Source organism: Sapajus apella, unplaced genomic scaffold (assembly GCF_009761245.1).
Source record: "Sapajus apella isolate SASKATOON/1434 unplaced genomic scaffold, GSC_monkey_1.0 scaffold12, whole genome shotgun sequence".
Lineage (NCBI taxonomy): Eukaryota > Metazoa > Chordata > Mammalia > Primates > Cebidae > Sapajus > Sapajus apella.
In genome coordinates, this window is record NW_022436952.1 from 35,522,419 (window position 1) to 35,549,797 (window position 27,379).

At 40.2% G+C, this 27,379-nt stretch overlaps 1 protein-coding gene across 8 annotated transcripts in view; it reads right to left on the minus strand.

Annotated features, from left to right (window-relative positions):
* The window catches only part of RHOT1 (ras homolog family member T1), a 70,735-nt gene that overhangs the window by 31,649 nt on the left and 11,707 nt on the right, over window positions 1-27,379 (minus strand). For all 8 annotated transcript variants that reach the window (XR_004269749.1, XR_004269750.1, XM_032280927.1 and 5 more), the window contains exons 2-11: window positions 21,588-21,646; window positions 18,402-18,483; window positions 16,899-16,942; window positions 16,288-16,341; window positions 16,092-16,144; window positions 10,836-10,944; window positions 10,417-10,518; window positions 5,189-5,287; window positions 4,554-4,662; window positions 3,693-3,813 (exon numbers count right to left, since the gene is read on the minus strand). Coding sequence is in view for 6 of the 8 variants with exons in the window: in XM_032280927.1 (XP_032136818.1) it covers window positions 3,693-3,813; window positions 4,554-4,662; window positions 5,189-5,287; window positions 10,417-10,518; window positions 10,836-10,944; window positions 16,092-16,144; window positions 16,288-16,341; window positions 16,899-16,942; window positions 18,402-18,483; window positions 21,588-21,646 (832 nt within the window). In the remaining 2 variants the exon portion in view is untranslated. The remainder of the gene's footprint in view (window positions 1-3,692; window positions 3,814-4,553; window positions 4,663-5,188; window positions 5,288-10,416; window positions 10,519-10,835; window positions 10,945-16,091; window positions 16,145-16,287; window positions 16,342-16,898; window positions 16,943-18,401; window positions 18,484-21,587; window positions 21,647-27,379) is intronic.

Sequence of the window (27,379 nt, forward strand, 5' to 3'; positions counted from 1 at the left end):
TGAGGCAGGAGGATCACTTGAGCTCAAGAATTCAAGACCAGCTTGGGCAACAAAGTGAAATCCATCTCTACAAAAAAAAAAAAAATTTTTTTTTTTTTTTTTAGACAGTCTTGCACTGGCACCCAGGCTGTAGTGCATGGCGCAATCTTGGCTCACTACAATCTCCTAGGTTCAAGAAATTCTCCTGCCTCAGCCTCCTGAGTAGCTGGGACTACAGGCATGTGCCACCACACCCATCTAATTTTTTTGTATTTTTAGTAGAGGCAAGGTTTCACCATGTTGTCCAGGATGATCTTGATCTCCTGACTTCATGATCAGCCCGCCTCAGCCTCCCAAAGTGCCGGGATCACAGGCATGAGCCACTGCGCCTGGCCCTACAAAAAATTTTAAAAATTAGCCAGGCATGGTGGCACACACCCGTAGTCCCAGTTACTGGGGAGGCTGAGGCAGAGGATAGGTTAAGCCCAGGAGGTTAAGGATGCAGTGAGCTGTGTTTGCGCCACTGTACTCCAGCCTGGGTGACACAGTAAGACCCTGTCTCAAACAAACAAAAAAAAAAACAAATGTACTGGCCAGGCGTGGTGGCTCATGCCTGTAATCCCAGCACTTTGGGAGGCCGTGGTGGGTGGATCATTTGAGATCAGGAGTTCAAGGCCAGTCTGGCCAACATGGTGAAACCCCATCTTTACTTAAAATACGAAAATTAGCTGGGGATGTGGTGGCATGCACCTGTAATCCCAGCTACTTGGGAGTCTGAGGCAGGAGAATTGCTCGAGCCCAGGAGGTGGAGGTTGCAGTGAGCCAAGATCACGTCACTGCACTCCAGCCTGGGTGACAGAGTGACACTCCATTAAAAAATATATATATACTGAGCTAGGTACTAGGGAGGCAAAAACAAGCCATGCTCCCCACTTCTAAGGAACCACAAACAAGTGGGAGGTGGATCACAAAGACAATTCAACAGAATGAGGCAGGAGCTAAGTATGTATAAGCCAAGGATGCTAGGGAGTCACATGAAAGGGAACATCTCTGTCCTGGGGACTGGAAAAACCTCAACACTGCTGCTGAGAAACACTGTCACCTGAATTAAGACTTGAAGGATGAGGCATTAATTAGGTTGGGGCGAGAGGGAAAGAGGTGAAAATAGCATGGGCAAAAGCCTGGTGTAGAAAACAACATGCTTGGTGGACTACAAATACTTTGGTACTGACTTCCAGAATGCAGGCAGGAAGTGTACATGGGCAGAACAGATCATGAATGACCCTAAACCATGTTAAGAAGCTTGGCTTTTATACCGGGTGTGATGGCTAACGCTTGTAATCCCAGCATTTTAGGAGGTCGAGGCAGGAGGATTTGAGCCTGGGAGTTAGAAATCAGCCTGGGCAACACAGGGAGACCCCCTCTCTACAAAAAATTTAAAAATTATCTGGGAATGGTGGCCATATGTCTGTAGTCCCAGCTACTTGGCAGGCTGAAGTGGGATAGTCGCTTGAGCCCAGGAGGCTGAGGCTGCAGTAAGCTGTGATCATGTCACATCATTGCATTCTAGCCTGAATGACAGACAAGGCAAGATCCTGTCTCAAAAAAAGAAAAAAAAAAAAAAGGCCGGGCATGGTGGCTCACACCTGTAATCCCAGCACTTTGGGAGGCTGAGGCGGGCGAATCACCTGAGGTCATGAGTTCAAGACCAGCCTGGCCAACATGGTGAAACCCCATCTCTACTAAAAATACAAAAATCAGCCAGGTGTGGTGGCAGGTGCCTGTAATCCCAGCTATTTGGGAGGCTGAGGCAGGAGAATGGCTTGAACCCGGGAAGTTGCAATGAGCCGAGATCACACCACTGCACTCCAGCCTGGTGGGCAAGTGCAAGGCTGAGTCTTAAAAATAAAAAAAAGGCAGCAGCTTGGGTTTTATCCTGTCTTGAAGGGAAGTGACAGAGCCAAATTTTTATTTATTTATCCACTAATCTAGTAGCAATGTGAAGGATAGAGGCAGAGGGTTTCATAAGGATAGAGAGGTTCATGTAGTAGCTCCAGGGAACTGTTTTGCAGAGTATTAAAGGCAAAGAGGATTTTAAAAAAACACTGAAAAAGATGATTAGTGTAAGCCACAATGCCATAAGACATGGAATTTCCTAACTGTCATACTTAAGAAAGCAATAAGCAACCTCCCATACAATTTATCTATTCACGTAAATGACACAGAAAAGAAAACCTAATGAGAGAGTCCTAAAACAAATTCATTCATCAGTATGTATTTATTGAAAAACCTAGGAAATTAACTTGAGTCAAGATTTAGTAACTTAGTCAAAGGAAGTTTCAATTTAGAACTGATTAACGGACTAGGAATTTAATTAGAAAAAACTTTGCTTCCTCAATAATGGAGAAGTAAAAAACAACAGTCTTTCTGAATCATTACATAGCTAGCTGGAGGTGCTATGCTAAAATAAAAGCACTATAAAGATAACGTGCCAAAGAAAAAGTGACGAAGAATGATTAAAGACCCTGAGGCCAGATCCCAGGAAGTCACCATCCCTGAAAAGCTTGCTTCCCTGGGGTATAGAAGAGGGATCCTACAACAAGGCAGCCTTGTTTGGAGATGGCACTGGGTCCATTTGTAAACAAATAGAACGTAAACACAGAATTATCAAAGGAAAATAACCGGCCAGGTGTGGTGGCTCATGCCTGAAATCCCAGCACCTTGGGAGTCTGAGGCGAGAGGATCATTTAAGGCCAGAGTTCAAGATCAGCCTAGGAAACATAGTGAGACCCCCTTTTCTACCAAATAAAAAGGAGGAAGGGAGGGAAGGAGGGAGGAGAGTGAGAAAGAAAGAAAACAAACAAACAAATAAATAAATAAATAAAAGCCAGGCATGGTGGTGAACACCTGTAGTCCCAGCTATTTGGGAAGCTCAGGTGGGAGGATTGTTTGAGCCATAGAGTTCGAGGTTTTAGTGAGCTAGCTAGCCAAAGTGAGATCTTGTCTCTAAAAAAAAAAACACAAATAGACCAGTCATTTAAGAAAATACCTACTTCAACTTAAGCTAAGAACAGGCTATAAAACTAAGGGAGAAGAACATTGTAAGAAAAACGTTAACCAACATATTTATGAGATGCCTTGACTCTAAAACAAGTTTATCCAGCATCTTATTTTCCCCTTCCTCAGCAAAATGAACCAAAAAAGGTACTTGTAGTCTTCACAAGAAGAGGAAAAGTTTGAGCCATGAGGGAATCAGTGGTTCTCAACTGGGGATGATTTTGCTTCACAGGGTACATTTGGCAATTTAACAGTTTTGGTTGTCACAACTGGAGGTGTCACTGACATCAATTGACATGGTAAACATCCTATACTGCATAGGACACCCACAATAAAAAACTGTCTGGTCCAAAATGTCAATAGTGCCAAGGTTGAGAAATCCTGCTATAAGTCTCTGCTATAATTCTAAAATATCCCCAAGCAGCCTAAGGCCCACCTCCCCATGTGCTGAATAAGCCTTAAAAATATTTAGCCAGTAAAATCAATCAGAAGACCAAAGGTGATTGGGCATGGCTCAATGTCTGTAATCACAGCAATTTGGGAGGCTGAGGTGGGAGGATCGCTTGAACCCAAGAGTTCAAGACCAGCCTGGGCAACATAGTGAGCTCCTGTCTCAATAAAAAAAATTAAAAAAAGAAAAAACCAAAGGTACATACAGGGGGAACAAATATTCAGGTGTCAAATCCAGATCATCATCATAACCAAATCGTCGAAGCACAGTCCAAGTAGTTTCGTGTCTCCCTCTCTGGATAAAAAGTGTGTGTAAAAAGAGAAAACCTGAAATAAAGTAAATTAGTAAATAAAGGATACAGAGTCACATAGGAGAAAAGCATGTAATATAATGGCAAGAACTTGATTCATGAACATATGGATGCTAGTTTTGTGTAGTAAAGCTCAAAGCAAAACAAAATTCACAAGCATCTCAATGAAACAGAGCTGATTTCTGAGTTGTTTCACATATACATCCAGCTCAGTAAGAGAGAGCACTGGAGGAAATGATCAACATTACATCTCAAGAAATATACTGACATGCACAAAGTTATACGAGAGTAGTGTTTTACATATCTTTGAGCTTATTTTTGTAACGGAAAATTCTGGTTTTCAATTTCATTAACTTCACTGTGCCTCTATAATATATTCTCCAGGGAACATTCTAGCTGGTTAATTTGACTCATAGACAAAATTCCCTAAAAATAATGACTATTTAAAGGTTGCTTATAAGTAGGAAGAATTTTAAGATATATTTGTTTGTTCCAGATATCTCTTTCCCTTAGGTGGACCTCTGTATCCTTGAGATCCAACCAATTTCCCTACCTCTAATTTATACTGGCAGTCAAGATGATAATCCCCAACAATGGCCTATCCCTTCCAACTCTTAAATATCCAAATCAGACTTTAGGCATACTATTAAAGAGTAACATTTCCTTAAAGTATAAATAATGCAATAAAAACCTTTACCTTTTGCCAAATTTTGAAAATATTAGGTTTCAAAAGGGGGAAAAATACCATCCACCCACCTTTCAGGGTCAACCCACTGTCAGCCACACCATCGCTTATATGTTTTCTGACTACATTCTTGACATCTTCCAGAGCTTGAGGAGCTAACGGAGTGTTGAAACAAATCCTCTAGCAAAAAACATAAAAATATATTTTAAAACAAACCAGCATTAAAACCACGAATAATGTAAAATGATAATCTACAAAGCAACATTAAATCCAAGAGTTGCAACCAAAGAAACATTCCACATTAGGAATGGTCTCCACTTTGTATTATTTAAGTAAAACATGTCATACTTAGAGAGAATGAAACATTCCCAATTCCTTCCATCCTGTTTCTAAAACACAGGGCTCTTTGTGTAGCTTTGTTATTCAAAACGAAGAAAACAAAATGATTCAGAGTTCAGACTTCAAGTCATCCTTAACACACCCACTTTATACCATGAAATGAGGCTATCAAAATCCCCTCAATTCCTGGGCATAAGAGAGTTTTACAGCCTAAGTAAAGGCTTATATAAGTAGATGTAAAAGGTAGTTTTATGTGAAAGAGACATGTTTATAACACATTATTCTTGTTGTTTAAGCTAATATATTTTTATAGCTTTTATCAGCAAAAATAAAAGATATGCAAATGTCTGAAATAAAGGACCATTACCTGAAAGAAGTTGAGTTCAGCATCATTGAGAGTACCATCATTATCTTGATCAGATATTTTAAATATACGAGTAAGGGCTTTTATACAGGCTGGTTTCATCTGTAAATCATGGAAAAAAGAAATAATTGTTTTAATTAAAATAGGATTTTAGCCGGGCGCGGTGGCTCACGCCTGTAATCCCAGCACTTTGGGAGGCCGAGGCGGGTGGATCACGAGGTCAAGAGATCGAGACCATCCTGGTCAACATGGTGAAACCCCGTCTCTACTAAAAATACAAAAAATCAGCTGGGCATGGTGGTGTGTGCCTGTAATCCCAGCTACTCAGGAGGCTGAGGCAGGAGAATTGCCTGAACCCAGGAGGCGGAGGTTGCGGTGAGCCGAGATCGTGCCATTGCACTCCAGCCTGGGTAACAAGAGCGAAACTCCGTCTCAAAAAAAAAAAAAAAAAATAGGATTTTAAACCGTGATTTTCATAAGCAATGCTGAGAATAATTCTGACTGTTTTTACATAATATCAAATACAACCAACATGAAAAAATGAACTAAAGCAAAGCCATTTACTTTTATATGCAAGCCTTTTTAAGTAAATGAGGCAATATTTGCTGAGACTGGTATTTAGAATGGTTAAGCTCTCCCCTTACGACAATAAATCCTCTAACAAGAGGCAAAAGAGAAGTTATTCTTTAGGAGGGATTCATTCTTCTAGTCACACTTAAAAAAACAAAACAAAACATTTTTTTCTTCAACTAAAACTCAAGTACTACAATTCAGAAAAAAACATTTTTTAATGTGTATCTTCCCTCATTCCACAGAGAATCTGAAAACTACTAAGGACTTTCCGCCAACTTCTGATTTCTGACCATCAGCCATCTGGTAGCAGAATGAGATCTGTTGTATGTTAAAGCTGGGAAATAAAATACACTTATTCATAAACAAGTGGCAAAATATCACCAGTTAATAAGTGTAAAAAAATTTTACTAACTTCCTAGTATAAGAATTATTCATACTTTAAAAAGATTTTGTTGTACGACTGAAGAAAAAGAAGAGAAAAAAAAGAACTTTGCCTTTTGTGACTCTAAAACTTTTATGACTAATGCTGCTGGAAATATATTTTGACAACTTCCTTAATTTTTGTTTTATGATTCATCATGGATAGAATATGTGATTATTTTAAAATAAGGCCCACATGCTTCTACACTGTATAAACACTATAGGATAATCACTGCCAACAATTTTGATAATAAAACTTCAAGGAGATCTTTAAACTTTGTCTAAGCTTGGAGATAGATCTCTTACAGTTCTACCTAGATGAGAGAGATGAGATGTCACGGTGAGGAAATATAAACATATTAACTTACAAAATGGTAATGATGACAGCTTTGATCATGCTGTCAAACTCAAATGCAGAAAAGAAATTCTTTAAAAAATAGGAAAGAAAATAATTATCTTCCAAACATATACATACAACCTCTTCTTTTCTTGTTTTAAATGAGGTCTCTGGGAGAGTAATCTGATATAGTGAGAAAACGATCAAACTTAAGACACAAAAAGATTAGAAAGAAATGAGAGAAAGAAGTCAAACATTTAGAAAGCATTTGAGACGGGGCGCGGTGGCTCACATCTGTAATCCCAGCACTGGGAGGCAGAGGAGTACAGATCACCTGAGGTCAGGAGTTCGAGACCAGCCTGGCCAACATGGGGAAACTGTCTTTACTAAAAATACAAAAATTAGCCAGGTGTGGTGGAAAATCCATTTTGTTTCTTTTCATGTTTTGGCATGATGGGTATATGGTGAATATAAATAAAAGGTCATGGTACGGTGATATACATAGTAGTTGAAATGCTGTCAAGTGTGTCAGTGCAATTAGTAGTGCACTCAGTAGCAGTGAAAAGAGAGAAGAGTAGCACATACAAGCTCTACTGAAATTTTACCTCTCATGCGGGTCCACCTAAGAACTGAGTAACAGATGGTGGTAGATATTTTATTCTTGTGGGATGGGGGAAGGGATGAGGGATTAACAGATTAGCAAAACTAATAATAGGCCTAAGAACAAAGTAGCTATTAAAAAATTGAGAACAAACTAATAGAGGGGATTTCATACACTGCTAGGCTAAGGCCTCAGAGATAAATTCCCATAACAGTTCCCATAGCATTAAGATTATTTCCCAAATTTCCTTGATCATAAAATACAACAGCTAGCTGAATCAGAATAGAATCTATATTTTTAACCAGTAACACCCAGTGACAATTATGATGAGGCAAGTTTGGGAAATAGTTGATTAAGAGTAAATTAGAAAGAAGAATCCTAACTAAGGAAAAGTAAACCAGCAATAAGAGTAAACTAGCATCAGAGTAAGGGATAACACAAATTAATTATTTATACCAGGAGTTGGCATTTTTTCTGCAAAGGGCCACATTGCAAATATTTTAGGCTTTGGGGCCAACAGGCAAAATCAAGCATGTCATGTAGGTACTTACAGGTAAGAAAGAAATCAAACTTCCACAAAGCTTTTATTGACAAAACTCAAAATATAGCTGAGTACAGTTTTGCAATACAGGTTTGTTAATAAGAAGAAGGAAATTCCTTTTGGAAGGAAAAGGAATTCTTCTTATTAATAAACCTGTATTGCAAAACTGTACTCAGCAAAGGAAATTTGCTTTGTTGGGGTTCAAAGTTAGTGCTGTCCACCAGGAAAATTAATTCCAAATGTTTATATGTTAATGCTGTAATTAATTGCAAATGTTTATATTCTAATCTGTAATGAGATTTTACATGTCCCATCTTTGAAAGTGTCTTTTTGTGCAAATATATACTGCCAATACTGGTACATATCCACAAACCTATGATTTTAATAGAGCACAAGGTATTTATAAAATTATATTTGACTATTTTCTTGATGTTTGCCTTTTAGCATGTCATTACACTGCAGATTAATCAATTTCAACTGAAAGTTAATGGAAACACAACTGCATAGTTAAATGGATTATGAAATATGGAAATTTCCTTTGCATTTGCATCAAGGTCTAAAAAAATGATGCTGGAGCTGTAATTTGAGCCTGGAAAATTTATCTGCTTTCCCATCTAAAAATCCATTTTTCTTTTCATGTTTTGGCATGATGGGTATATGGTGAATACAAATAAAAGGTCACGGTACGGCGATATACATAGTACTTGAAATGCTATCAAGTGTGTCAGTGCAATTAGTAGTACACTCAGCAGCAGTGAAAAAGGATGAGAGTAGCACATATAAGCTCTAGTGAAACTACTAAACTCTGTCTTTGTAGCATGCCAACAGCCAACCGATAACCTAAAAGAATGAGTGTGGTGGCTGGGTGCGGTGGCTCACACCTGTAATCCCAGCACTTTGGGAGGCCAAGGCAGGCAGATCGCCTGAGGCTGGGAGTTTAAGACCAGCCTAATAAACATACAGAAACTTCAACTCTACTAAAAATACAAAAAACTTAGCCAGGCATGGTGGTGCATGACTGTAATCCCAGCTACTCAGGAGGCTGAGGCAGGAGAAGTGCTTGAATCGGGGAGATGGAGGTTGTGGTAAACTGAGATAGCATCACTGTACTCCAGCCTGGGCAACAAGAGCGAAACTCGGTCTCCAAAAAAAAAAAAAAAAAAAAAGAATGAGTATGGCTATGTTACAATAAAACTTTATCTTTATGAAATGATAAGATTTGAATGCAATATAATTTTCACCTATCACAAAATATTATTTTTTATTTTTTTCAATCATTTAAAAACATATGGCCAGGCATGATGGCTCACACCTGTAATCCCCGCACTTTGGGAGGCCAAGGCAGGCAGATCACATGAGATCAGGAGTTCAAGACTAGCCTGGCCAACATGATGAAACTCCGTCTCTATCAAAAATGCAAAAATCAGCCGGACGTAGTGGCACATGCCTGTAGTTCCAGCTACTTCGGATGCTGAGGCAGGAGAATTGCTTGAACCCAATGAGCTAAGATCGCACCACTGCACTCCAACCTGGGCAACAGGAATGAATGAATGAATAAAAATATAAAATGTTCCCTTAGCATACAGACTGTGTGAAAATAGGTGGTAGGCCAAATATGGCCTATGAGCCAGTTTGCTGAGCACTCACTTATACTATAAGCTTTTCCTGAAAGATATCTGCAACTCTTTATTCTTAAAAACAATACCTCTCCTGATAAAGAAAACCAAAACAACCGCCTCAAGCTGTGTGTGGTGGCTCACACTTGTAATCCCAGACTCCTGTAACTCAGGAGGCTAAGGCAGGAGGATCACTTGAGGCCAGGAGTTCGAGACCAGCCTGGGCTGGGCAATATAGCAAGCACCTGTTTCTTTTTCTCTTTTTTTTTTTTTGAGACAGAGTCTTAATCCATATCCCAGGCTGGAGTGCAGTGGTGCAATCTCAGGTCACTGCAACCACCACCTTCCAGATTCAAGTGATTCTTGTGCCTGAGCCTCCCAAGTAGCTGGGATTACAGGTGTGTGCCACTACGCCCAGGTAATTTTTGTATTTTTAGTGGAGACAGGGTTTTGCCATGTAGGCTAGGCTGGTCTTAAACTCCTGGCCTTAAGTGATCCCCCCACCTCAGCCTCCCAAAGTGCTGGGATTACAGACATGAGCCACTGTACTCGGCCTCTGCTTCTTAAAGGAAAAATTTAATTTAAAAAAAAAAAAGACAGCCAAACTGAAAAATGGGCAAAGGCAGCTACTCAGGAAGCTGGAGCAGGAGGACTGCTTGAGGCTAGAAGTTCAAGACCACCTTGGGCAACTCTACATTTCTACAAAAAAATCAAAAATTTAGCTGCAATGTGGTCGCATGCACCTGTAGTCCCAGCTACTCAGGATGCTGAGTGGGAGGACTGCTTGGGTCCAGGAGGTTGAGGCTGTAGTGAGCCATGATAATGCCACTGTACTTCAACCTTGATGACAGTGAGACCTTGTCTCTTTAAAACAAAAATGGGAAAGAACTGTGAAAAGGCGACAGACATTTCTCCAAAGAAGATGGTCAATTAGCACATGAAAAATTATACAACATCATTGGCCATCAGGGAAATGCAAATCAAAACAATGAGATCCCAACCACATCTACTAGGATGGCTATAATAAACTTTTAAAAAGGTAAAATAACAAGTGTGGCAAAGATGTGGAGAAACTGTAACCTTCATACACTGCTGGTGGGAACATAAAGTGGTCCGGTCATTGTGTAAAATAGCTGCTGTTACCTCCTTCTCCTCTGGGCAGTACAGGGGCCCTGTAGGATGAAGAACAGCTTTCTGTGCATAATAAAAGAGCTCTGATATATTCTTCAGGTTTTTCGCTGAACACTGAAAAAAAAAAAATTAACATTTTACACTCTGAAATCAATTATGAGAGTTAAAAACAATTTTTAAACTATTAACATAAGTCAAAAGTAGGATTCCTTGAAAAAAATGAAAAATGCATCTTTCTTTGAGGACCTAACAATATGAATGTCTAGAAAGAGCTCAGAGGCCAACTCCAAGTTCTCTGTTTTATTTGGTTACATGACTTCACAGAGAGCAGAAAATTTATTCCATCCCACGTTGTCCCCCCTCCTATTTAGAACCTCAATTTAGTAAGAATTCATCAAAAATAAATTTTTAAATCAAATTATGAGGCATACCTCCACACAGGTTTCTATTTCTGTATACTGGTTCATAATAGGAAGGATGGTCTCCATACTACTATATTCCACCAGATCAGATTTGTTCCCAACCAATATTAAAGGCAGCCTAAAATTAACAGGGCACATTGTAATAAGGCAGGCAAAAGACATTAGATTTATATTTTAATTTACATCATAACCCATTCTAACCAAAAAGCTTTTATTTACTCTCTTCAACATGAACCTTCCTCTACAGTCACATCAAGCCCTCTAGATAGCATGTATTTACTCAACATGTTATCTATTGAGCACATATTATAAGCCACATACAGCTGCAAGTATTAAGGACACGAGACAGAAGGCCTCTTCCCATTCTGTTTTGTTTTTTGTTTTCCTGAGACAGGGTCTAGCTCTGCTGTCCAGGCTGGGTGCAGTGGCAGGATCACAGCTCACTGCAATCTCAAACTCCTGTGCTCAAGTGATCCACTTGCCCTAGCCTTGTTAGTAGCTAGGACTCTAGGCATGAGCCACCACACCCAGCTCATTTTTTTTTTTAAAATATTTTTGTAGAGAAGGGTCTAGCTATATTGTCTAGGCTACTCTTAAACTTCTGGCCTCCCAAAGTGTTGGGATTACAGGCATGAGCTACCACGCCTGGGCAGAACTATAAACCTGACCATTCCAATAGTGAAAAACAGAAAATGAGCAATAAGCAAATAAAATAACTTCCAATTCAATAAGTATTCTGCAGGAAATAAATAGGGGGATAGAGTAATGAGAAGGAGCTACTTATGTATAATAATTAAGGAAAACCCCCTCTACGAAGGTGACATTTGAGCCAAGGGGTGAAGGATAAGACAAAATCTGCCATGTAGAGTCAGGGAAGAGTGGCCCAGGAGGAAGGAACAGCATGTGCAAAGGCCAAAAACAAAAAAACATCCTGATGGCACCAAACAACAGGAAAATGCCAGAATGGCTACAGAGTACCGAGTAAAGAGAAAAACGTATAAAATGGCGTTAGAAAGAGGATCAAAGGTCAGACACATAAGGACTTACAAGCTGCAGTAAGGAATGTAGGTTTTATTGTTAGTGTAAAATGGGAAGCCACTGAATGATTCTAAGTAGGGGGGTGACATTTTTAAATGCAGTGATTTTTAGAGCTATATATTGACATATTTACAGCATGATATAATGTCTCCATTTGCTTCAAAATGATCTCAATGGGAGGGGTAATAGATGAAACAAGACTGGCCATGAGTTAATTGTTGATGCTGGATAACAGATATGTATCTTAGTATATGTTAGATTTTTCACTAACTTCTTTTTTTTGAGATGGGGTCTCGCTCTGTCGCCCAGGCTGGAGTGCAGTGGTGCGATCTCGGCTGACTGAAACCTCCACCTCCCGAGTTCAAGCAATTCTTTGCCTCAGCCTCCCAAGTAACTGGGATTACAGGCACCTGTCGTCGGGCTTGGTGGCTCACACCTGTAATCCCAGCACTTTGGGAGGCTGAGGCGGGTGGATCACAAGGTCAAGAGATCGAGTCCATCCTGGCCAACATGGTGAAACCCCATCTCTACTAAAAATACAAAAATTAGCCAGGCGTTTGGCACACGCCTGTAGTCCCAGCTACTCAGGAGGCTGAGGCAGAAGAATCGCTTGAACCCAGGAGGCAGAGGTTGCAGTGAATCGAGACTGCACCACTGTGCTCCAGCCTGGCAACAGAGCAAGACTCCATCTCAAAAAAAATAAAAATAAAAATATAGGCACCTGTCACCACACCCGGCTAATTTTCGTATCTTTAGTAGAGACGGGGTTTCAACATCTTGGCCAGGCTTGTCTTGAACTCCTGACCTCGTGATCCGCCCACCTCGGCCTCTCACAGTGCTGGGATTACAGGTGTGAGTCACTGTGCCTGGCCTAAATTTTTAAAAATAAAATAGTAACTTGGATTAGAGCAGTGACAGTGAAGATGAAAAGGAAATATTCAAATTTCAGATATATTTTATAAGTACAACTGACAGAAACAGCTGATAGTTTAGATGTGGAAAAATAAGTAAGGTCAGGAGCGGTGGCTCATGCCTGTAATCCCAGCACTCTGGGAGGCCAAGGCAGGCAGAATGCTTGAGCTCAAATATTTGAGACCAGCCTAGGCAACATGGCGAAACCTTATCTCTACAAAAAGTACAAAAATTAGGGAAAAGCAGAAATCAAGAAAAATACATAGGTTTTGGCTGGAAAAAAAAAAAAAAGTCAATCTCAGAAGATAGAGAAGATTGAGAAGGATTTTTTGTTTCTGTTTTTGGCAGGGAGTAGGCAGGGAATTAAAAATTTTGCTTTAGACAAATTAAATCTGAGAAGCCTACGGAGAAAAATCTTAATGGGGATATCAAGCAGGACCAACCTAGTGGTAAACTGTTGTGAATCCTGCAAGAGAGTTTGGAGGGAAAGCAAATCACCCTGCTGGAACTCTAGACTGCAACAGAAACACTTGAAAGTATTTAGCTTATCTAAACTTTTGTGTGCCATTATGCTTGAAAAAACTGACCCACCACATAGCCCAAATATAAATTCCTAACAGAACCAGGAGGGTTTCCAAAAATATAGTGGTTTCTAACCAAAGGTGTGCACAGCGTAATTTATGGAGCACAGATACATACATACATATACATATATATCTGCCTGATACAGTGGCTCACTCCTGTAATTTCAGCACTTTGGGAGGCCAAGGCAGAAGGATTGTTTGAGGTCAGGAGCTCAAGACTATCCTAGAAAACATAGTGAGACCCTGTCTTTACAAAAGTTTTTTAAAAATTAGCCAGGTGTGGTGGCACACACATGTAGTCCCAGCTACTCGGGAGGCTGAGGCAAGAGGATCACTTTAGCCCAGGAGTTGGGAGTTGGAGGCTGCATACACACACACATGCACACACCCCTAAGCCCGACTCCAAACATAGTGATTCTAAAATTCCAGGGGTGAGACAAAGGCATCTATATTGTTTTGAAAGTGCCTCAGGTGACAGTGATGAGCATTCCTGATTAAGAACCACTGTGAAAATGGTCCAACAAAGTCCTAAGGAAGAATATAGGTATAACAAATATGAACTGAAGGTATGAGGCCCAGTGAGAAGGTATTGGAAAGTGTAATGTTCAGGTAATAAAAAATATATCACCCTGGGAAAAGTCAGTAACAAAAAAAATAAGTAAGGCTGGAAGCAGTGGCTCACGCCTATAATCCCAGCATTCTAGGAAGTTGAGGTGGGCAGATTGCTCGAGCGCAGAAATTTGAGACCAGCCTGGGCAACACGGCGAAACCTCATCTCTTTACAAAAAGTACAAAAATTAGGACAGGGCGGTGGCTCACACCTGTAATCCCAGCACTTTGGGAGGCCAAGGCAGGCAGATCACTTCAGGTTAGGAGTTCGAGACCAGCCTGGCCAACATGGTGAAACGCTGTCTCTACTTAAAATACAAAAAAATTAGCCAGGTGTGGCATGCATCTATAGTCCCAGCTACTTGGGAGGCTGAGGCAGGAGAACTGCTTAAAACCAGGAGGTAGAGGTTGCAGTGAGCTGAGATCACACCACTGAATTCCAGCCTGAGCAAAGTAGTGAGACTCCAACTCAAAAGAAAAAAAAATTAGTTGGGCATGGTGGTGCACACCTGTAGTACCAGCTACTCAGGCAGTTGAAGCAGGAGGATGGCTTTAGCCAGGGAGGCAGAGGTTGCAATGAGCCAAGATTGCACTCCAGCGTGGGTGACAGAGCCACACCCTGTCTCAAAAAAGAAATGAAAAAAAAGGAAAGAAAAAAGAAAAATACAGGAATAGGCTCACATGTGACTGGATTACAGTCACACCTGAGAATGCTAAATCAGATCTTCAGTGTCAAAAGACACTTCCAGATGGTACAAAAAGGCCACCAAAGAGGCCACAGCATTTTAGGAAGCTGTCATGGTAAAGCCAACATTTTTTAATTCAGTGATCCAGGCTGGTGCTTGACAGATCTTAGCAAAACTGTCCTCTTAAAGATTCCCTCCTAGAAATGGCTCAAGCAAGAGCAAGAAAAACAGATATTAGGAGCATACGGGTGTTAGATCCTCTAAGGCAACCCTGTCCAATACAACATTCTATGATGATGAAGATGCTCTTTATTTCTACTCTCCATTACTGTAGCCACTAGTCACATGTGGCTACTGAGCAGTTGAAATGTGGCTAAGTGTATTTGAGGAACAAGCTTTAGTTTTATTAATTTTCATTAATTTAGTTAAATCACCAAACTGATGAGAGGCTACTGCATTGGACAGCATAGCTCTAAAGGGACGCTCTTTCCTTTCCAACTTGTCAAGTCATCACAGAGTTAAAACCATGACAAAAGTGAAGCCATACAACGCCACAGCATTGCTCACAGCATATATAATGCCATCTCAGTCTCCCTTCCAAAATATGTAAGACACAGGGTTAATGATCATAATCATATGTTTAGAATCAGATCTTAAGAGTTTCAAGGGGAAACTAATTAATGTCAACCTAAAAGAGAATGTCCAACTAAAAGAGAAATCTAAAAAATTGGGTAAAGAACCAAATGTGTACAGTACATAGATATTAGCCTGATTTTCCTATTTAAAAAGATTCAGGCTGTGGACAGTAGCTCATGCCTGTAATCCCAGCATTTTGGGAGGCCCAGGTGAGCAGATCACTTGAGGTGAGGAGTTCGAGACCAGACTGACTAACATATGAAACCCTCTCTACTAAAAAATACAAAAATTAGTAAGGCGGGATGGTGTGTGCCTGTAGTCCCAGCTACTCAGGAGGCTGAGGCATGAGAATCACTTAATCCAGGAGGCAGAGGCTGCAAGAAGCCAAGATCGTGCCACTACACTCCAGCCTGGGTGACAGAGCAAGACTCTGTCTCAAAAAAAAAAAAAGAATAAAATAAATAAATAAAACTGATATTTTTCAAGCAGCAGTTTGAGAAAGTGAAATGTAAGATTTATGACCAAAATAAGCTGTCTGAAGTTGTGAATCATTATGATATCAGAGTTCTGTTTCCTGCTTTTCTCTCAAGTATATTTGCCCCCTCAAATGAGTCCCCCCTAAAAAGGTATGTGGGTATGTGTATGAAACGACAGAAAAACTGACAGATAAAGCAAATGTGGCAAATTGTTAACTAGTGGATTTAAGTGAAGGATTTAGGGAACTTCAATGTAATATTTCTTGAACCTTTTCTGCAAGCTTTAAACTTTCAATATAAAAAGTTTGAGAGAGGAAAAAATACCTGCTGTCTTTGTCTGTTCTTTCATTTATGAGAGGAATCCATCGACTTGTTACCTAAAATGAAAATTAACAAGTGCTTAGCCATGATGAGGATCTTTACAAAACACTCTTCCCTTAGACCTTAAAATTCTAAACTGAGGATCAACTTTGGAAGTGCTCCACTGAAACCAACTATAGTGGAAAAAGGTCACACCTACCTTATCAATAGAATGCTTGTTGTTAACGGCATACACTATACAGATGACATTAGCCTAGAAGAAAAAGTATCAAATTAATGGCATCTAAAAATAATAAAATATAGACAGTTAATATATTTGGGTGAAAGGAAGAAAAAATTTAAAAGTTAAGACAAAAAAAAAAAAAAAACAAAAAAAACAATTAGCTTGCCTGTAAGAGAAAATGTTCCTAAGGACTTAAAGCAAAAACACATACTCAGTAACAGCCATAACAACAAAGAACTGAAAAAGAACTCTTGGTAATTAAGAGAATGAAAAAGGGTCGGGGTAGATCACTTGAGGCCAGGAGTTTGAGACCAGCCTGGTTAACATAGTGAAATCCCATCTCTACCCCATCTCTAAATACAAAAATTAGCTGGGCATGGTGGTGCACGCCTGTAATTCCAGCTCCTCGGGAGGCTGAGGCACGAGATTGCTTCAGCCTGCGAGGTGGAGGTTGCAGTGAGGCAAAATTACGCTACTACACTCCAGCCTGGGTGACAGAGCAAGGCACAGTCTCAAAAAAACAAAAACAAACAACAAAAAGAGAATGATAAAGGCAAAAACCTACACCTCTGTTTTTTAAAACTCACCTGTGATATTTCTTGATGAAGTTGTTCATCACTCTGTTCTGCTTCTACAAATAACAAAAAGTCAATGTTTCATATTGCAGACACTTTCATAAAAACAAACGGCCAAACTAAATTCTATGCAAAACCCATCTAACATCCCTCAAAATGACATGGTGTAGCAAACACAAGGGCAAGCCAGGGGAAGGAAAAGGTTGAACTATGATAAGGCAGCTGGCACTGAAAGACAAGTCTATAAGAGGATAACTCAGGCATGGAACAGCAGAAGCACTGTGTAATAAATCTAGGCTAGCATCTGATCCAGAGTTGAAAAGGGTCAGGCAAAGGACCTCAGAAATCCAGGCTAGAAGACTGGGTGCTGAAGAGTCAGAAGCTTGGACAAAGAGTCTATACACACAGGACCAAAAGGCCAGGTGAGATTCTGGGTAATACAAGCTTAAGATCTAGATAGTAGGTGGGAGTAATAACAACTAGGCCCAGAGGCAAAACCATAGCTTGATAATGAAGAGAGGAGAACTCCCTCAGCTAAAACTAGGTTTTTGCAAAGAAAAAAGAAAAAAAAAATAAAAGAGAAAAGAGAGAATTCCCTCTCTAGCATGTATCTTTAGCTAGAACTGTCTCAATGGGTGGGTGTGCCTGCAATTCCATGGGTACAGGGTTATGAACGATACAGGTAGGATAGAAAGCAAATAATTGAAGAGCAAAGCAATTACTGGCATATTAATTTAGACCACCTTAGGTTATATATGTCTTCCCCTAGAAATGCCTGTTACTTCTGACATATAAACTAATATATGTGAATTCATATTTTATACTATGCTAAATAACAGGCCATATTTTTAATATCTTTCCATATGTTAAGTAATCAATGGGTTAAGACTTCAATTCTAATACTGAAGTGAATCGAATTTTATGGCCACACATATTGAAGAAGAATTCTGTAAATAAATCTAGTTATGAGACTGGTTGTAGCAGAAGGCATTCACCTCCCTCAGCTTCTAGTACAGTGCTGTCCAACATACAATGCAAGCCACATACATAGTTTTCAATTTTTTAGTAGCAACCTTTAAAAGGTAAATTAAAAAGAGGTAAAATTAAATTTTCATTTAACTCAAAATATCAAAAATATTTAAATTTCAACATGTACTCAATAGAAAAATGAGATATTTTACATCCTTTTTTCATACCATGTCTTCAAAATCCAGTTATATTTTACACTTAACAGCACATTTTAATTTAGAACAGTCATATTTCAAGTGTTCAGCAGCCACATTTATTACAGAACCCAACTTAGTAATCTGGGGACGAAGAACTGTCAGATGGAGGCACTGGGTGGGGGATGGGGTCGAGGTAGACAGACATAAATGAGATAAGAAGCATAAAGAATCATTTACTGCTACAGAGAAAAGACCACCTCTCTGAACACCTTTTAAAACTCAGTAAATATCTTTTTTCAAGTCTATTAAATTAACCCTATAGCTTCACCTACAAGAGAATATTCATTACCTGAGTAATCTACAATGTGCGTTGGAACTCTCTCTGGGGTGACATCAGCTGGAATGGTGATTTCTTCCGCCCGGGGAGGAACCTTCATTTACAAACAATATGGAAAAAAAAAACCCCTTTGAATATTATCACTCAAACTTGTAACAGATGATATAAATTTATCTACACAGGTTGAGTACTTCTAAACTCAAAATCTGAAATCTGCAATATTCTAAAATTCAAAATTTTTTAGTACCGATGTTACACTCAAAGGAAATGCTCATTGGAGCATTTCTGATTTTCGGATTAGACAAATGCTCAACTGGTAAATATAATGCAAATATTCCAAAATCTGAACAAATCTGAAATCTGAAACACTTCTGGTCCCAAGTATTTTTGGATAAGGGATGCTCAACCTGTATTAGCCCCTCTCACCAATACCCATCTGTTGTACATATAAGTGTTTATTTTTGTGCTTTATCACTGATGCAAATATATATTAAAATTGTATGATAGCCGGGCGCGGTGGCTCAAGCCTGTAATCCCAGCACTTTGGGAGGCCGAGGCGGGTGGATCACGAGGTCAAGAGATCGAGACCATCCTGGTCAACATGGTGAAACCCCGTCTCTACTAAAAATACAAAAAATCAGCTGGGCCTGGTGGCGCGTGCCTGTAATCCCAGCTACTCAGGAGGCTGAGACAGGAGAATTGCCTGAACCCAGGAGACGGAGGTTGCGGTGAGCCGAGATCGCGCCATTGCACTCCAGCCTGGGCAACAAGAGCGAAACTCCGTCTCAAAAAAAAAAAAAAAAAAAAAAAAAATTGTATGATAAAAACATTTTTAAATGCACATTTATATCTACATAGGAATAACACATTAAGAATACTTCAGATCTGACACAGACTCAAATAATTCTTGAATTAATTTGGTGTTTCAAGTGTTAGATTTTTTTAATATGTTGTTTTCATTCTATTTTGTTGAAGGCTGAAGATACTCTGCAAATGAGGAGATATTTTAATCCAAAACAATTTGCAAATAAACCAACAGGTTATCAACATTCATTTCCTCTAGAAAATAACTGACTGGCTAAATACGCCTTATGTTTGTTTGTTTGTTTGTTTGTGTATTTATTTATTTTTTGAGACGGAGTTTCGCTCTTGTTGCCCAGGCTGGAGTGCAATGGCACAATCTCAGCTCACTGCAACCTCCACCTCCGGGTTCAAGCTATTCTTCTGCCTCAGCCTCCCAAGCAGCTAGGATTACAGGCATGCGCCACCATTCCTGGCTAATTTTGTATTTTACTACAGACAGGGTTTCACCATGTTGGCCAGGCTGTTCTTGAACTCCTGACCCCAAATGATCCGCCGACCTCGGCCTCCTAAAGTGCTAGGATTACAGGCGTGAGCCACCTCGCCCAGACAAGCCTTATTATGTTTAATGATTCCATTTTTCAGAAGGACTGAATGATTTTTTTAATTAATTAAAAACCCTTCTAGAATACTTATAATCCCTGAAAAAGTGAAAAAATAAATACATTTTTAAAAACCAAAAAGAAGGGCCGGGCACAGTGGCTCATGCCTGTAATCCCAGCACTTTGGGAGATCAAGGAGGTGGATCACAAGGTCAGGAGTTTGAGACTAGCCTGGCCAACATGGTGAAACCCCATCTCTCTAAATATACAAAAATCAGCCAGGCATGGTGGCGCACACCTATAATCCCAGCTACTCAGGAGGCTGAGGCAGGAGAATCACCTGAATCCAGGAGTCAGAGACTGTAGTGAGCCGAGATCACAACACTGCACTCCAGCCTGGGCGACAGAGCAAGACTCCGTCTCAAAACAAAAACAAAAACAAAACAAAACATAAAACCCTTATCCACAATCAAGAGGACTATGCTGAAACAATTCTAAACTAAAACTTACACAGAAAACTTTTAGGTGTTATACCCAGAGTAATTATAAATTAATGTTACTTACTGATTCTACAAATAATATATGAAAATATACTTCATTTCTTAAATTACGTAATTACTTAACCATCTTGTCTAAAAGAAAAAAAAAAAGGAAAAAAAAAAAAAAAAACAAAACAAAACCTAATAGTCTTTTGGCAGCTGTAAATATGAAAGCACTACTACATGATACATCAAATTCCTGTCTGAACAATGAAATTATACAGATATTCCTCCCTAAACTAGAGTAAAAGAAGGGTAAATGTAAACTGTGACACTAATGATACCTACTATGCAAGAAAGAGAGTAATCTGAAATCATTTTCATCCCATTCCACAAATCTCATTCTCTATAACTATATCCTAACTTTATGTAAGGTTTAGCCAATAGCTCCTCACTCTGGAACTTCCAAAATGTAAATTCATTACCAGTAATAATAAAACCACCTTACTACTTTTGGTGGCACTTCCCTGCTATTAAGTTTATCTCATTTGAGACCCATAACAATCCTTTGAGGTAGGCAAAGGTGGAATGAGTTCATTTCATCATTTGTAAAATGAAGCAGGTATATTAAAGGTTTTCAAATATACGTATCATAATTCCAGAGGGTTCTGACAAAAACACCTCACAGACCAGGGAGTGTCAGACAGAAGGCAAGTAGGGATTCATACCTTTCCCCTGAACTTCAACTCATGGACTGCTCACTGCCTTTTTCATATTTTGGGTTTATGAACAACATTTTATTTTTTAAGAGAGGGCTACAGATCTTGGATGATACCTATAGCCCTTTCAGCTCCCATTTATCTATAGATGAGACAACTGAGACACAGAGAGTAAAAAGGTCCTAGACAAGGTCAAAGGCAGAAAATACGAAAGATTTAGGTGAACTTAGATATAGGTTAGTTATTTCTCCTGTACCGTATTTCATAGATATAATTGATAAACGAGTAGTAGCTTTTTAAAAAGTCCCAACTGGCAGGGCACAGTGGCACATGCCTGTAATCCCAGCACTTTGGGAGGCCAAGACAGGAGAATTGCTTGAGTCCAGGAGTTAGAGGTTGCAGTGGGCTATGATGGCACCACTGTACTCCAGCCTGGACAGCAGAGTGAGACCCTGTCTCTAAAAAAGGAAGGAAAAAAAAATTCCCAACTGTCCAAAAGGAAACACAAACCACATGCCAAAAGAGGCAGAGTTCATTCCTATTAATTTGATTTCGATAAATTTTTTTAAATTTAAATATGGGAATCAAAATGTTTACCTCTTCTGGAAATTCTTCACTGACCAGAGACATAATCAGCGATGTCTTCCCAACTCTAGCTGTGAAAAGAAAAATCATTACTTTAATAAAGTGTTTAGGTTCTACATAAGCTCAAATTCAGCAACCACATTACGAAGTCTGTCACTCAGCTATAATCTAAGGCATCCAAATTACCATTTTAGTATAATACTTAAAAGTAGATCATTGTTTATGCTTAGAAAAGTCACACTTACTCATTGTTTTTAAAAACCTGCCAAAATATATTCTATAAAAGTACAAATCCCTCCTAACATCCTCCACCAACACTTTAATATTCCCCCAGATTTTTCCTATATTAACTTGCAATATTTTAACACAGTGGAATCATAGTTCTCATACTACTTTGCAACTTTCCTTTATCACTTAACTATGCATTTGGACAGTATTTCATGTCAGTACATAAAAACTCTTAGGAGAGAAGAGTCGGGTTAGTGGTTAATGGGTACATAGTTTTTGTTGAGGATAATAAAGTTTTAAGTACAGATAATGGTGATGGTTACACAACATTATGAATAAATTTAATGCTACTGAACTGTAATTATGAACAGTTAAAATGATAATTATGTAATATATATTTTGACTAATTTTTTAAAATAGCAATAGTAAACTCATTTTATATTGATATTTTTTAAAACCTCCTGCATTTTTTTGTTTTCTGTGAGATGGAGTCTCACTCTGTTGCCTAGGCTGGAGTGCAGTGGCGCAATCTTGGCTCACTGCAACCTCCACCTCCTGGGTTCAAGTGATTCTTGTGCCTCAGCCTCCCGAGTAGTTGGGATTACAAGCATGCATCATCACACCCAGCTAATTTTTGCATTTTTAGTACAGACAGCGTTTCCCCATGTTGGCCAGGCTGGTCTCAAATTCTTGACCAGTCTCGCTATATCACCCAGGCTGGAGTGCAATGGTGCTATCTCAGCTCACTGCAACCTCCACCTCCCAGATTCAAGTGATTCTCTTGCCTCAGCCTCCTGAGTAGCTGGGAATACAGGTGTATACCACCACATCTGGCTAATTTTTGTATTTTTAGTAGAGATGGGGTTTCGCCATGTTGGCCAGGCTGGTCTCCAACTCCTGAACTCATGACACACCCACCTCGGCCTCCCAAAGTGCTGGGATTACATGTGTGAGCCACCATGCCTGGCTGACACATGTATTCTTAACTGCTTCACTTGTGTAGTATCTAGGCAACCTTCCAACATATCACCAGTGATCTCCTGAAGGACTTCTTAGACCTCATTGACAAAAATGTGACATTTCTTACCAGCTACTGAGCATCTCCAGAAAGATTAAGAAACAAGTATTTCATTATCACCCATAGGAAACTCTTCAAGGGCAAAAAACATGTTTTCTTTCATGTTTACTGTTGAGTAACAGTAGTCCAGCTCCCAGCTCACATGGCACTTAATAAATGCAGCTGTATAGCTTGGTGGTTAGGAGCACAAATTTGAAACTCAGGAAAGTGGATGACTACTTCTGAGGGAAAAAGGGCAATGTAATGGGAAGGGAGCTTCGAATGACTGGTAATCTTTTCTTGAGCTGGGTGTTGGGTATTTGTCATATTATTCTTTATTACCTTTTACATAAATATTTCATCAAAAAAGAAAAGAAGAAAAAAGAACACAGGCTTTGGAACTAGACAGAATTGGGTTGAAATCCTAGTTCCAGCACTTACTAGCTGAGCTTCCTCAGGCCATCAAGCCTGTTTATTCATCTCTAAAATAAACATTGACCAGCCTCATAGACTTGTTAAGAGGATTAATCAAGATGAGAGCTATATAATGCTTAGCACAACACCTGACACACATTAAGTATACAAATGGCAAAAGTTTGATGATGATGATCAGTTTGTTAAATGAGCACTGGCCTGGATCAGAAGATCTGGATTCAGGAACCAGCTTTTGCCATTAACAGTATGACTCTAAGTTGTCAACAACTCTCTCTGGGCCTCAATTTTTCTCACCAGTTAAATCAGTTTAAAAAAAAAAAAAAAGGTGGGGATGGGTGGACTAGATGTTATCTAAATGCATATACTACATGCTTAAATTACCAAGGCGCACACCTAGAAAACAGGTCTGTAACGCAAGAAAAACTGCACATTAACATTAAAAGTGGCTGGGCACAGTGGCTCATGCCTGTAACCCCAGCACTTTAGGAGGCTGAGGCAGGTGGATCACGAAATCAGGAGTTCGAGACCAGCCTGGCCAACATGGTGAAACCCCCTCTCTACTAAAGATGCAAAAAAATTAGTTGGGCATGGTGGCACACACCTGTAATCCCAGCTACTTGGGAGGCTGACAGAGGAGAATCGCTTAAACCCAGGAGGTGGTGGCTGTAGTGAGCCGAAATCATGCCATTGCACTCTAGCCTAGGTGACAGGGTGAGACACTGTCTCAAAAAAAAAAAAAAAATTAATTAATTAATTAATTAATTAATTTAAAAGCCGGGCATGGCGGCTCATGACCATAATCCCAGCACTTTGGGAGTCTGAGGTGAAGGGATGACTTGAGCTCAGGAGTTCAAATCCAGCCTGGGCAACACAGTGAGACCCTGTCTCTACCAAAAATAATTTTTTAAATAACCAGGCGTGGTGGTGTGTGCTTGTAGTCCCAGCTACTTGGAAGGCTGGGATGGGAGGATCACCTGAGCCCAGGAGGTGGAGGCTGCAGTGAGCTGTGATTGAACCACTGGCTGGTCCAGGCTGGGTGACACAGTGAGACCCTGTCTCAAAACACACATACACACCCCATTAGGTAAGCTTTTAGTACCCTCAAAATGGCAGAGAGATCTGCAAACTGTAACTGTTAACTGTGTAGGGGAAAGTGATTTGGCAGACACATTTGTCTAGCTACAAGAACAAAGTAGGACTCACCAGCATCTCACCAAGCTAATGCTGGGTCTCAGAATTTTCAGATCTTGCCAACTTACATGCAATATTTCACAACCCTTTTTCCTAAATATCTCCCGTGTTATGGCCTTGTTTAAGTTTCCAGCAACCCCAAACCTTCAGCTAGCTCAAGGTAGTGTTCCTCTCAACATTCATAGTTCATCCTGATTCCAGATGACCATGCACAATGGAAGCAAAATACAGATGCTCTTTCACTTTTGACGGGATTACTTCCCCATAAACCCATCATAAGTTGAAAATATAAGTTAAAAATACACTTAGGCCAGATGCAGTGGCTCATGTCTGTAATCCCAGCAGTTTAGGGGGCTGAGATGGGAGAATCACTGAGCCCAAGAGTTTGAGATCAGCCTGGGAAACAAAGTGAGATCCTATCTCTATAGAAAATAAAAAATTAGCCAGGCAAGGTGGTGCACACCCATAGTTTCAGGTTATTTATTCGGAAGGCTAAGGGAGGATCCCTTGAGCCTGGGAAGTCAAAGCTGCAGTGAGCCGTGATCGAGCCACTGCACTCCAGGTTGGGCAACAGAATGAGACCTTGTCTCAAAAAATGTTTTTAAATGTGTTGGGATCCTCCCTGGCAACCAAAACTTAAAAGAAAATGCACTTGATGCCAGCAACAGAGCAAGACAGTCCATGACGTACCATAGTTCTTCTCTTTTCTTTTTTCTTTTTCTTTCTCTTTCCTTCTTTCCCTCCCTCCCTCTCTCTCTTTCTTTTCTTTCTCTCTCTTTTCTTTCTTTTTTCTTCCTCTCTCTTTCTCTCTTTCTTTTCTTTTTTTGAGCAGGATTTTGTTCTGTTGTCCAGGTTGCAGTGTAGTGGTGCAATCACAGCTCACTGCAACCTCAATTTCCTGGGCCCAGGTGATCCTCCTGACTCAGCCTCTCAAGTAGGTGGGACCACAGGCACACTGCACTCCAGCATTCAGCTAAATTTTTTTTTAATTTCTTGTAGAGACAGGGTCTCCCTAAGTTGTCCAGGCTGGCCTCAAACCCCTGGGCTCAAGTGAGTCTCCTGCCTTGACCTTTCAAACACTGGGAGTATAGGCATGAGCCCTTTTTCTTTTCTTTTTTTTTTTTGTAGAGACAAAGTCTCACTGTGTTGCCCAGACTACTGCTCTTGAACTTCTGGGCTCAAGCAATCCTCCCACCCTGGCCTCCCAAAGCTCTGGGACTACAGGTATGAGCCACCGCGCCTGTCCCCTGATTTTTCAACTTTACAACTGGTTTATATGAATAATACACAGCAGACAGAGCTCTCTGTGGATCACAGACAGAATGCCTCTGTTATGAAGTCCCATTAAGTCCACTAAGCCCTGTACTTCATGTAATTTATTTCAGTAGTAGTGTAACTCCCAGGTACTCAAAACAGCAAGGCCTTTTAAAGGATACAATGCCTGTATAATTTCTGTGACCCTTGCACTTCTGGGCCTGACTATTCCCAGTAGAGATGTCTGCTTTTCCTGGAGTGTCTCCATAATCACAACTACCACCAGCATAGATATGCCCAGGAACTTTTCCATTTCTAAACAGCTACCCTGGATATTTTATTTTATTTTATTGAGACAGAGTCTCACTGTTTTGCACAGGCAGGAGTACAGTGGCATGATCACGGCTCACTGCTTGAACTCCTGGGCTCAAGTGATCCTCCTGCCTCAGCTTCCCAAGTAGCTTAGACTACAGGTGCATACCACCATATTCAGTTACTTTTAAAAAATTAGTTATACAGATAGGGTCTTGTTATGTTTCCCAGGCTGGTCTCAAACTTCTCTCCTCAAACTATCCTCCTGCACTGGCCTCCCAAAGGGCTGGTGTTATAGGCATGAGCCACCATGCCCAGCCACCTGCATATTTTAAACATCTCTATATTCTCATCCTTCATCTACTATATTAAGAATGGCAAAAATGAAGCTGACACTCAAGGATTCAGTCCCATTCTTGGTCCTTAAAAAATGTATCAACCTTAATACCCTTAAGAACCTGATTCTGCTCATATTCCCCTTTTCAGAATTATCTTTTTAAAATTTTGCTCTTGTTCCATCACTCTAAGGCCCTCACCAGTTTCAGAAAAAAAAATTGACCTAACTTTTAGTTTTTTAGTTCCTTAGGGCCTGTCTACCTATCCCTATGTAAGACTATCAAAGAAATAATAAAGCAGCAAGTGTAAAAGCCACTTTTAAGCTATTTTTAAAAGGCCAAGTAACATGGCTCACACCTGTAATCCCAGCACATCACTTAAGCCCAGGAGTTCTAGATCAGCCTGCACAACATGGTGAAACTCCATCTCTACAAAATTAAAAAATTAGCAGGGCATGGTGATGCATGCCTATATTCAGGTATTTGGGAGGCTGAGACAGGAGAATCACCTGAGCCCGGGAAGTCGAAGCTACAGTGAGCCATCATCATGCCACTGCACTCCAGCCTGGGCAACAGAGTGAGATCCTGTCTCAAAAAAAAAAAAAGATAAACAAAGTGATCAAAATTCAGCCAATCCCCGACACTGAAAGGCTACTGGTTAACAAGAAAGCACTTGTTCCTTCATCCCAATCACACATGATCCCTCAGAAAATTCAGCTTTCATCGGGCGTGGTGGTGAGTGCCTGTAGTCCTAGCTATTAGGGAGGTCATGAGACTGGAGGGTCTCTTGAGTCCAGGAGTTCTGGGTTGTAGTGTGCTATGCCGATCAGGTGTCCACACTAAGTTCGGCATCAATATGGTGACCTCCCAGGAGTGGGGAACCAGCAGGTTGCCTAAGGAGGGGTGAACCGGCCCAGGTCGGAAACGGAGGTCAAAACTCCAGTGCTGATCAGTAGTGGGATCGCACCTGTGAATAGCCACTGCACTCCAGC